We start from the raw sequence: 13,037 nt of genomic DNA, 5'->3' as shown, positions 1-13,037 counted from the left end.
ACGGCTCTGCGCAATATCCACTTCACACTTCAAAAGTAACAGTTTAGGAATAATTTCATCACGCGAAAGAGAGTCAACATAAGCATATGAATGATCTCGGATAAGTCCTAGTTCCAAAAAATAAGCTAATGAATCTTTCCGAAGATTAACAAGCGGAATTCGCCGACCGGTCAAAGTTAAAGTCTCTTCCACAAGCTTGCCTTCTTGAGAAACTGTCGTTTTCGTAAAATCCCGTTCCGCAATTTTGTCACCAACAATCAGTTCTACGCTGAGAATAGGTGCATTGTAGAAATGCTTCTTTTGGTAGGCCTTCAGATAGCAGAAATTCTTTTACAATCTCACCCTTATTCGAACTGGAAATAGGTGAATTGGTTTTCTTTGATGTTATCAGATACTGACGAGATAAAGCTGAACAGTTGATTTTTTTCTGTCTTTGCTAACTGAATGGCTTGTCTCGGCATACTTTCACGATTAAATTTTAAGTTCACTATAGTTGGTATGTGTTTTTTAGAAGGAATACCTTCATAAACCTCGAGCTTTCTTCGTTTTTCATACCGTGCATTAGCTTCAGCAGCTTCAGCAGGAGTTTAAAAAATGTAGCTTTTCTCTTTCTGTCGTAAGCGAGGAAGCTTTCATTTGATGCTAAATGAGTTACAGTATCATTCTCTCGCATTTTCTGCTCTGAAGCTCTTTTACATTTCGAAAATATCTCACATCGTTTTTTCCTTTTTAGCTAATACCGTCACTTTTTTAGATTTTAGTTTAATTGCGGAATGCGTACAAAATAATCACTAATCTCCTCTTCATATTTCTTCGACACACTTCGACAAAACAGTTTGGCTTATACAAGTCATACGTAGCTTTAGTCTTTTCGGTAATGCTTGCTTTCAGAGCTTTACGTCCACGGGTTGAAATGTTGAGTGACTTTGTTAACTCAAATACAAATCTTCTGAAACCAGGGAAAAGCTGAAGCAATGAAGAATCTTCCGCACATGCAGCACATTTTTCGATTGAGTGTTTAGACTTGTCCTCAAAGTTTGCGAAAGTTTTCAGAGGAATAAAACAGCACAAACTTCCTTTTCAAATCCCGGTCGCTCCGCTTTGCATTAAAATTATCGATTACGGTTTGCAAATCGGCTTTGAAATTTATGAAATCAATTCGAAACGAAACAGCAACATGAGTTTCAGAAAACATTTCCGGTATGATGTCATTGTATGTGTGTTACTATGTTACTATTATTTAAGGGGTCACACAGTCAGAGTGTCTTAGAGTAGGTCTGCAACCGCAGTTTGCATTAAAGTTCCGGTGAACTATCCTTTCACCTAAAAGGAAATGCTTGCAGGACTCAGTGATCCATCATTTTCATTTGACACTTTCCTAGAAAATTCAAAACTTTACGTGGGCTGTATGGGGGTAAACTTGAGTGATCAGCAGTGAATTGGAATAATTTGATCGTTTCATTTAATTTTTCGAGTTAAGTCTTTTGAGTTATTTCATGGGAATCTTTCTAAAATTCTGATTATAATTTATACCATAACTTTGAGCCATTTTTCACTGCTGAGACATCTCAAGTTAGGTTTAACTTTTTATTTTGTGGTTAGTCATGTGACATCCTGCTAGGGATCCCTGTAGGAGTGCATGGGTGCAACAGAACTTGGGTGCGACAGGACTTGCTTTAGAGATTTTGAGGGAGAAGGATCTTAGCTAAAGACCTTCTGGAATCCCTTTCTATAATTTTTGTCTAAGCTCCACGACTTGTGGACCAAAATGGACAGTATAAATTTTCAAAATCATTACGCATAAGTTATTCTTTTACCGACCTGGTAATAGAACCTATTAGCTGGATGAAGAATATTTGGATTTGAGTCGGCGAGTTAAGTCAGCCGATCGAATGGTTACCGTTGATCGAATCGTGGATATATTTTTGTACCAATAGCAGATTCGAGTAGAACGTTCATCCGAAGGTGATTTATATCGATAGCGATCTGTATCGTTTGGAATGACATTTTCCTGGGGGTTGACTTAACACCCATTGTATTTTTATCTAATCAAATCACATCAGATCACTAATCCGTGGATTTTTGATAGCTGTACAGTTACCCGAATTAGCATGAAGATTGGGTCTGGCGAGATGTCCACCCCTATTGTAAAAAAATGTCATTGGTGATCAAATATGGCTGCCATTGGGGTGGCCATCTTGAATTTCTTGTTTGCACGATGCAGCCCGCAATTCTTGATGGATTTCCACAAAATTTGGTGTGAGGTTCAGGGTCAAGCTGTCCATGCCTTTTGTATATGGAGGTCATCGGCCTTCAAATATGGCCGCCAGGTCAGCCATCTTGAATTTCTAGCACAAAATGGCCTGCAATTCTTGATGCATTTTCAAGATACTAGGTGTAAGAATTTTGGTAGATGTCTACCCCTTATTGAAAATTGAGTTCAAGTATGGCCACCAGGGTTGCCATCCATCTTGGATTTCTTTTCAGCACGATGCCTACACCAATTCTTGATGCATTTTTTCATGTAGTGTGATCTTTGGGGCAGCTAAAATGGGCTTGTCTTTTCATGTAAGGATATATTAACAGTAAATGAACATTATGGCCACATAGCCTATACCTCTTAACTATTTTAAAACTTGTTACATCGTTACAATGTAGATCATTCTGTAAAACTTTGAATACTGAACCATTCTTCTTCTACTGCGTCATGAAGGTACAAGGCCCGTGGGCCTCTTGTTTATTAAGTTATGATTCTGTCAGTGCAAAAATAGCCCATTTCGAGGCTAAAGTACGGAATTAATCAGTCCAACCTACATAATTTTCCCATCCTCCCCGGCAGGGATTCGAACCTGATGGCATCGAGATTGCCACGGCACGAAACCCTGACATAATCGACCGTGTGCGCAGATACATGCGCAGTTCAGATGATGTGATTTTTAGCCAATCAGAAATCCCGTTTTATTTTAGCCCGGGTTTTCCCATTTATAGTTCTTCCTTGAAATTTGCCTCAACGATTATACAACGAGCAATCTGATTGGTGCCACCAGTTTTCGTTCGGAAAGCTGCGCATGTTCCTGCGCACCCGGTCGACTGATGCAGGGGTTCGTGCCGTGGCTGAGTGTAGCGATGCCATCAGGTTCGAGTCCCTGCAGAGGGAGGATGAATTTTCCAGGATCTTTCATAATAGTGCATAATAGTGGAGGGAAGAGCATTAAAAATGTAAATCAACACGCGACCTCGAATAGGAAAATCCCGCTCATTTTTTTCTATGTGACAGAAGTTTCTGAGTTAGATGTTTGTAGCGTAAAAGAGGTTTCATCTAAAAACTAATTACATATTGAAATGGCATTGAATCTTCTTGTTTAAATGAATCAATGAATTAATCGAATGAATAATAACGAAGTTATGAGCATTTGAAATAGACAAGACGCGCTCTGAAGCGCGCTATACATTGATCCGCGCCGTACTATCACTGAGAGTGCACAATAAAAGCTTTTATAGGCTGCGTAATCGGCATTCACTATAGGTTTCACTTGTCTTTGTATTTTTGCAATTGTGGCCAGGTTAAGCGTCCATTGCCTGTTTTATGCGTCGACGATTCATACTGCTTTTCATTTCCAATTTACTGTCGACCTCTTTCCACATGGCCGACTTATGACTTACTTTTGACACAGGAACTGTCCGTGTACACGAAAAATCAAAAACCGTTTGACATGATTTCATGAAATTTTTATGGTATGTGCATGTATGGTATGGCTTGGGGAATCTACGATTCAAGATGGCCGAATTATGACCTATTTTTGATACATACATATGATAACTCAAAAATCGTGTGAGAATTTATATTAGATATATATGATAGTATGATGTGAAACCTTATTGTTTTAGGACTTCACCAATTCAAGATGGCCGACACCGTCTACTTGTGACACTTTTCCAACTTTCCGTTTACACGATAACTCATAACCTGTTTTGGATAAATTAATGAAATTTTTATGGTATGTGTATGATAATATGAAAGGAACTGTCTTGTTCTCGGAACTTCTCCAATTCGCCGACTTATGAACTACTTTCTGGCCAAAATGGCATGTTTTGAACTTAATATTGTTCCGCTGTCTTCTCTACTTATTGCAGATGCTTCAAAAGTTTCTTCACTACCCTGGGATTTTGTGATTAAAGCTGTGTGTATGAGCGTGCATTTTGACACAACTATGTTTATTTTCTACTTGGGTCAATAGTACAGAAATCAGGAAGTTGTATGTGTGAACCGACCATAGCAAATAACTTTACTGCCATGTTGCCTACAGTGATGTGTATGCAACTACTTATTTACACTGTTCCTATATCATCTGCAGCCGCTAACTGGCAGCCAGTGAACGGTATCATCAAATAATGTCGGATTAAATTGCGATTCGATACCGGGTATCCCGGCGGGAAAATCCAGTTACTATTTATAGTGATAGGGAAGAAATTCCGTTTTTGAAAAATTCCGCAATTCCCTCATTCCGCGATATGACAACACCGTCCCAATGGTCCCATATCTGATAAGTTCAACGTCCAAATGGTCCACAATTTTGTCATTTGAATTATTGCACCCAAGATATAAAGATCCGTGGATCTCTTGTAGCTAAAGATATGTTTTCGGGACGCTTTTATCAATTACCTTGATCGTTCGTATGTATTTGTATCCCCCAAGGGCCCATCAGCATGCGAAAAATTGGGTTGATCGGACTCAAGATGGCTGTCCCGTGACCTTTTTTGTATCCATAAATGTCAATTTTGCCCTGAATTCTGAGACCTGTAGCTTCCTAATGGTTTGCCATTTTCATTGCAATTTGATGGGTATTCTTTGGAAAGGGATCTCTTATACGCAAGACAGGTATGTTTGATCAGGCAATCATGACACAATTGGCGGCCATCTTAGTTTAATCAGAACTCATTCGTAGGTGGAAAAAAGTTTTTCCACATTATATTGATACTTTTCTTAAGCAGATTTTGTTACTTAAAACCCTCACCCTAAACCTAAGCCTGCTCTTATCCTAACCTCTCTGGCCCTTTGGACTCTGTAAACATAACCTTACGCTCTGGACTCTCCATAGAACGACTATTTAAAAAGCCGCCATTTTCTATCGACAATCTAGATTGGGATCATCCAATAGCTGCGGGTTTAATTACTGTGCATGCGCGGGTCACCTTGTGAAAAATAAATTTGCGTCCGTCCGTCTGTCCGTACACAGAATCCAGTTATTTTGGGAATTTTTGAAGACGCTTCAAGGTAATGTCTTGATATTTGGTGTATACATGTATCTACCCTAGACACATCTTCAGCCCAAAAACTGGCCCTGTCAGATTCAAGATGGCCGACAAGCAGCCATCGGCACTTTTTACACATATTTATGGACTTTTGCTAAAGCGAAGTCCATTTTGTTATCGCATATGAAACTTTCTTCCCATGGTACAAAATAACTTCCAAACGAGGCTTAGTTTCTCTTTGGAACTTTTAAAACATTCAATGCTGTAATAAAAGCTCTAACCCTATTGAATTTCATCGGAATCCGTTGCTTATTTATCAATTTCGTTATATATTTGTTGTTGGAACTACATTTCGTTTCAGAAGAAAACAATCCCTTTTACGTACAATCATGCTTTACACACGTGCCTGACACATACACTCGCTGCTATATGTGGTGTATTGATCTGTGCATGTATATGATAAGTGCGCCTCGTGCCTGGTCTACGTAGTTAAAGTTTTCTTGGAAACTGCAAATGATTCAACTGCCAGGGGTCGTCACGGCCGGCTGTGGAAAGCAGTGAATTTTATAGATGGGCTGTTAAATTGGGAAAGAGGGAAGTGAATCTAGGAAATTGTTCAATTTACGAAAATAAGTTGTCTATTAAACTTCGCACACTTCGCGTATAGAAATCGTCACACCATGTATATTCATGATGAATCATCATGCAGTTGTGTGTGATGGAGATCATATCAATAGGCAGAATTTCATGCAAACTCCTGGATTCAATCAAGGGGGAAATCTTAGCCTTTATCGATTACTTGGAGCACGGATTCTCTGAAATTCTGCTAAAAACTTCCTGCCGAAGATAGGTATGCGATGCGTTTCCATTCATAATTTGAAAAAAGACATCTTTTCATGATATTTTCCTGCGTCCTGGCCTTATTTTCGATCTATTGTCTGTAAAAAGTCAGTCTTCCATCATTTGAAGTCAATCCAATAGTTTTCACTATTTTTCATCGGCCGGTTGCTTATAATCTCTAATTAAGACTACCAATGTTAAATTTTGGTGCTGATTAAACATACACTCATACATACATGTAAATTTAGGAAATTCCATAATAAGAATTTCGTTTCTTGTTGAAGTTTTTGAGGAAAATTTTGAAGATGCTTTTATCAATTACCTTGATCATTCGTGTATATTTGTATCCCCTAGGGGCCCATCAGCATTAGAAAATTGGGTTGATTGGACTCAAGATGGCTGTGACCTTTTTTGTGCCCAAAAATGTCAATTTTGGCCTGAATTCCGAGTCCTGTTGCTTCATAATGGTTTGCCATTTTTCATTGCAATTTGTGATGGGTATTCTTTGGAAAGGGATCTCTTATACACGAGACAGTTATATTTGATCAGGTAATTGGCGGCCATCTTGTTGTCATCAGTACTCATTTGTAGGTGGAAAAAAGTTTTTCCACATTATATTGATACTTAAGCGTATTTTGTTACCACAATCAATCGGAAAGTTGTAGCTCATGACATGGTCTATGATCAGGGCGAGTTTCAGGGTCATTGGTTTTTGCTTATGGCCCCCCAGGGGGCGTTGAACAATGCAATAACTTAGTATTTCTATATTATATTCATACGTATGCATATTTTCTTACCACAATCATTCGGAAGGTTGTAGCTCATGACATGGTCTATGATTGTGGTGAGTTTCAAGGCCATTAGTTATTCTATATGGTCACTAGGGGGCGTTGAATAGTAGAATAACTTAGTATTTCAATATCATATTGGTAACTAGGCATATGTTGTTGCCACAATCAATTACAAAATTGTAACTGCTGACATGTTCTATGATTGTGGTGAGTTTCAAGGTCATTGGATGGGGCGTTGAACATTGAAATTGTTAGATTGTTAAGCATCTGAAACCACTTCCCAAGTGGGCATGGTGTCCCTGGACCCCTAGTTCAAGTTTTCGATGGAAATTTTGAACACGCTTTGATCAATTGTCTTCATCTTTTGTATGTATTTGTATCCCGCAAGGGCCCATCAACATGAGAAAAATTGGGTCGATCGGGTACAGGTAAAGCAGATACTGAGACAGAGCTGGCGTTATGAAATAAATCTATATACAGCTCATAAGGATGGCACTCTATGAGTATGGTGATGTATTCAATGGTATAGGTAAAATGCCGGGCAAAGTTCAGCTTAAATGCAACCCTGATGTGCAGCCAGTAGTACATCCCTGCAAACCAATCCCTGGGCCTCTGTATGAGCCAGCTAAAAGAAAACTAGATCAATTAGTGCGTGAGGATATTTTGGAACAAATTCCTCCAGGTGTACCAACACCTTGGTGCGGTTCATTATTAGTCGTGCCTAAATTGTAACTGGATGTTAGGCTAAAAATAGATCCCAGAGATCTTAATAGAGCCCTTTTGCTGGAATATTTTCCTATCAATACCATAGATAACATTATCAGTACTGGTAAGATGAGCGACTGTGAATATTCCACAACCCTAGATGCAAACGCTGGTTATATCCAGATAGAACTGCATGAGGAGTCAAGTTTGCTCACTGTCTTTAATACACCTTTTGGAAGCTATAAAGCGACTCCCAATGGGAATTTCTACAACACCAGAAATCTTCAAAAGGAAGATGATGGAGATCTTGCCTCCCAAAGGTTGAAGTAATTTTGGATGATTTATTGTGTGGTTCAGTCTAAGCGATTCTCCATGTGTTGTACAGGACACTTATTAGGACACATTTTCAGCTAAAAGAACTAGGCCTACAAGGCATGTAAATTTCTGTTAAGTTTGGTTAGGCAATTAAGTTTGTGCAGATACCGTGAGTTTTAGAGCAATTCTGTAATACGAATTGGATCTGGGACTAATTAAATGATGTTACCCATTGTGTCGTACAGGACAGTGTTGTGTACAGTACACAATTTCTATTGTCTAAAAATTCACTTGTTTCAGCTTATTAAGTGTCATGTAAGCTATATATTACTTTCACCTCTTCCAAACATCCAGTTTTCAACCTTTAAAATGAAAATCTCCAGTAAATAAGTACCCTTTGTGAGCTTTGTTCATCACTGTCCTGTACAACTATTTTTGAATGATAACATGTTCTTCAGGCATGAAGGGTAACAATCTGTTTGCTGCCTGAGGGTCTTTTTGCAGCCTGATGATAGAATACATCTTTAAAGTACAAAAGTGCAAAAACTAACTGAAATGTAACTATGCCTATTAAAAGTTAGTATAAGTCCTGTACAAAACAGGGAGAATCTCATTGAATAAATGATATAAACTGATTCACTGGTGCTTAGACATTAGTTATTAGGTGACCAGGAAACATTCAAGAAATGATTATTGGCAAGATTATTACTTTTACTTTATGAAATTAATCAATACCACTGATGAATAGGTCGTTTTTATCAATTAACTTCGAACTGAGAAACATCGAATAGTACTAAATAGTATGAATTAGTCCTAAAAAGTAGTAATAAGTAAGGTAAAAGAAATTTCAATGTGAAACTCCTGAAAAGCAATCTGAGACGATTTGAAAAATCCACAGACCCCTAGTTTGTTTTAGAAGACAATATAACATATTCATGAAACAATTTATGATTGCTGACCCTGAAAAAAGAATTCCTTCATCAAAAATTTTGACTTCGTAGGTACCCATTATTGTGAAATACTCTATCCTTTTACAAGGACATATTCTAAGATTGTGGTGAGTTTCAAGGCCATTGGTTTCTAGTATATGGTCTCCAGCGGGCAGTGAATAGTAGAATAACTTTGTATTCCTGTATTATATTGGTACATAGGCATATTTTCTTACCACAATAAATAGCAAAATTCTAACTCCTGACATATTCTATGATTGTGGTGAGTTTCAGGGTCATTGGTTTCATTATATGGTCAGCAGGGAGCATTTAATATTGAAAGTGTTAGAATATTGATAGAAGTTTCTATACCTCTTGACAATTTCAGGATGGTAAAGTTGATGTTGTGGCTAATGATGCTGGCGAAAGGGTGACACCTGCTGTTGTAGCGTTCACTGATCATGATGAGGTTTGTTGCTTAAATGTTGTTATATAATAATAATAATAAATATAGCTGCAAAGCAACGACCATGGTTTTCTGCCTTGCTGGTTTAAATGTTGCACTTGGAAGCACACAAAGATTTCACTGAATAATTCTTATCAGTTTATAAAGTACAACTATTTTGAAGGAGCGCGACACATCTGGGATATGCGGATCCACACTACCACGTAAAAAGTACTACCATATTTTCCGGCCAATAAGCCGACTCGGCCAATAAGCCGAGGGCAGTTTTTTAGCCTAAAATACATGGATTTCATAAAGCTTCGCCCAATTAGCCGAGGCCCTTCATCAGAGATTTTAATTCACTGATTTGTCAATTAGTTCGTCTTAATTGACGATTTAAGATGCTGACAGTAGTGCCCGCCGATGTGTGAGAGTGCTGTGTATACTATCATCGCCGAGTGACTGTGCTATATATAGACTCACTCAGCTGATTACTATACACACAGCCATACACGCAGTACGCGGCTCACTGCTGATTTGCATATATACTAATGTATGAACTGACACGTGGTAGTACGATGAACTCGCGCGTTATATAAATGTATCCCATTGCCGCTGTGCGGTGATGGAACAATCAAAGTAAAAATAAAATAGTTCAAAATAGATTATAATTGGTAGTAAATAATGACCTCAAATAAATATCGACCACTTTTCTTGATTTTGACGATCATTGAGAGCATTAGAGTGACATAGATCGGGAAGTGATTTTTTATGTCAGATCGTATCCGCCCAATAAGCCGATCATGATATTTTGGGTAAAAATCTGAGGCTAGAAAATCGGCTTATTGGCCGGAAAATACGGTATTACCTATTTTGGTGCTTTCATAGTTCCATTGGGAGTTGCATGAACTAATCGTACCCGTTGGCATGTGGAACTTATGTGTATATGTACTTATAAGTTATACCATGTTTTTGATGTGATCCAGCTTTGAAACTGAACTAAACCGCTTGTACTGAATAAATGTTTAGTGATTTCAACATGCATTCGTGAAGCATTTTGATCGTATCACATCACTAAAGACCTTGATTTGTTCTATCAAGAACTCAATCTTAATTTGATAAGTTGACGTGCTGAACAAAAAATAACAGAGATAAGAACATATCACTGTTAATTCGATAAAAGTCATAAAATCTTTTATTGAAATATTTCAATACATGCATATGTAAGTTGAAGATCCAGGGATGATCATTTTCCAACCTCAGTCGGATTTCCGACCTTTTTGATTGATATGAAAAATCAAAATTTTCTGGGGGAGGGCCCCCAGACCCCGGTCATTACTGTGCGCCTTCGGCGCTCGTAGCTAGCAGCTAAAGCTGCCAATAACTTCACGCCTACGGCATTCTTATTTCTAAGTTATTACGAGATTTAAAATTTTCCGCCGTTTTAATGATGGCCTGATCGCTGATAAAGCATTATTATCAATATAATTAAAAATTAAATTTATTCTGGTCCTGGGCGGCTGTTGATACTTAGATTTTAAGGACTTCTAAATCCATATTGAAAAAAAAAGATGAACAACAAACCTAGTGAAAGTTTATGTAGCAGTCACTTGGTTATTAGAATCAAACGCAATTTGTGTTCTTTCCACTAGTATTTGCAGAACCTGGTTTACATTGTACGATCAAGCTTAAATCCACTTATGGTCACAAATCAATCAATCAATCAATCAATCAATCAATCAATCAATCACATAAACATTTATATAGCGCCTGTTCCACTGATGCAGTCTTCACAGGCGCTGTAGTGGGTGGTTGCTGATACGCCTTTCGATATAAGAATGTCTTTAAAGTGCTTTAGAATATCTCGATGTCTGAATGTTTTGAATGTCTCGACAAACAAATTGTCAATAGGTGTTAAGATTTGTAGATTGACCGATGATAACAATAAACCTCTGGCCGAAGTTATTATGCATTTATGGATTACGAAACCATTCACGAAACTCAGCAGCTGAAGAAGGGATAGACATACAGACACATTCAATTGACTCAAACAGTGTATGATATTGCACGGCTGGGCTGTTTGGTGAATAGAACGTTGTGACGATATCTACCATATCTACCATTACAATCAAAATCCTGGCTGTAATAAAATCCATATTTGATACGACCAAACATTATTGAAAATTAAGAATAAATGTCCATAAGCCTAAACAAATCAAACAGAAACCCATTAGAAAAAAAGAAATGTTAAAAAGGCGAGCGGAGGACGGTATCTAACACGCGAACCACTGCTCGTCAGACCAGAACGTTACCCTCTGCACTATCGGGTCTACTGACAAAGCCCTCTTGTGAAGGTATTATATGATAATAACTCAAGGTAGCCTAGATATTAGATTCACGCCTACGTACATTCTTGTTTGCTCTTCCTGACATGGTAAAATTCTTTTACGCTATATTAATTCATAATTAATTACTATACACAAATTCGAAATGGTCAGACGCTAAGTTATATTTCTGTCAGAATTGAAAATTATGTTTTTTAGCTGTTAGTAGTCGAATCTGAGAGGAGTTAAATTTTATGAACAAAATTTGTCTGGAAAGTGGAAAAGGTAATAATCATGAGAATTACAAGAGAATTCCTGCAAAGCAGCAGAAACCCTATTGAAAAATCCTTGGACTTAACTCAAAATTGTGTAAGCCAGTTGTGTCTTCTGTCACCCTGATATAAGTCACACATATTATAATCATATATATCTCATATAATGAGATGTTCGTAATATTGTATATCTCTTACTACTTGAAATACTTAATAATAATCAAAATAATAATAATAGTAATATGATACTACTAAATATAGTATTAATATGTGCTTTAATCGTAATCTACATGACAGACTACTCTATATGTATTCATAGTAATTAACTCTGGTCAGTGCTCATCAATAATTAGTTAATGTCTCTCAAACATGTCACTAGGTGTTAGTTTGTGAGTCCAGATGTCTACGACTTGTCTGACACCGAGTTTTCACATCATACTCGTGATTCTGTATATAAAGACTGTATATATTAAGTTATGATTATCATGCTCATTCCCGAATGCAATGAATATTGTACATATAAGGTTAAACTGCCTCGTTGTTCCTGATGGATGGAATCCTGTTCCGCTGGTGTAAATGCTAGTTCCCCAGCTAGCCTGCCGATACAAGAACCAGCGGCTTACACTTATGATGGGGATAACAATAAGTGGTTTATTGATGATGAAAATATCATCTCAGATGTAGCCACTACTATGGGGGGTCCCATCATTTTAGTTGGAACATCCTGTAGTCGGTTTTATATATATTTCCTTAAAGTCCTTGCGTTATATCTAATTTTTTTTATCATTCAATGTTTGATCTTAAAGTTAAATGTAAAATCTGTTGGTTCGTGTTGTCTAGTTTTCATAACAGGCATTTGCTGAATTTAGTTCACTAGTTTAAACATATTAAAGTTTTATGAGGTCGCTAGCTCATGTAGCCTTGGTGTTAATTATTATGAGATGTGAATTTTGACACATATTTGCTGATGCAATTTTTACCTGAAGCTATGGGGTTCACAAGAATTTCAATTATTTTAATCTCATAAAATATTCATTTTTCTTCTATAAAGAGGAATATTAGGATTTCACAATTATGTGGCGGGAGTTAAATACATTAGTATTATTTTGGGTAAGTTCCTTTTCACCATTTTAGGGGATAAACTATCTAATTTTTTGACTTGA

At 37.4% G+C, this 13,037-nt stretch overlaps 1 protein-coding gene across 3 annotated transcripts in view; it reads left to right on the top strand.

Moving 5' to 3' along the window:
* LOC141901467 (heat shock 70 kDa protein 14-like) overlaps nucleotides 1-13,037 on the top strand; it is a 155,791-nt gene that overhangs the window by 15,917 nt on the left and 126,837 nt on the right. For 2 of the 3 annotated variants that reach the window (XM_074788715.1, XM_074788713.1), the window contains exon 2: nucleotides 9,222-9,302. The exons of the other annotated variant lie outside the window; for it this stretch is intronic. In XM_074788715.1, the coding sequence (XP_074644816.1) occupies nucleotides 9,222-9,302 (81 nt within the window). The remainder of the gene's footprint in view (nucleotides 1-9,221; nucleotides 9,303-13,037) is intronic. 3 annotated transcript variants of the gene reach the window in all.

Source organism: Tubulanus polymorphus, chromosome 3 (assembly GCF_964204645.1).
Source record: "Tubulanus polymorphus chromosome 3, tnTubPoly1.2, whole genome shotgun sequence".
In the NCBI taxonomy this organism is placed as follows: domain Eukaryota; kingdom Metazoa; phylum Nemertea; class Palaeonemertea; order Tubulaniformes; family Tubulanidae; genus Tubulanus; species Tubulanus polymorphus.
This window is presented reverse-complemented; position numbering and strand designations above follow the sequence as displayed.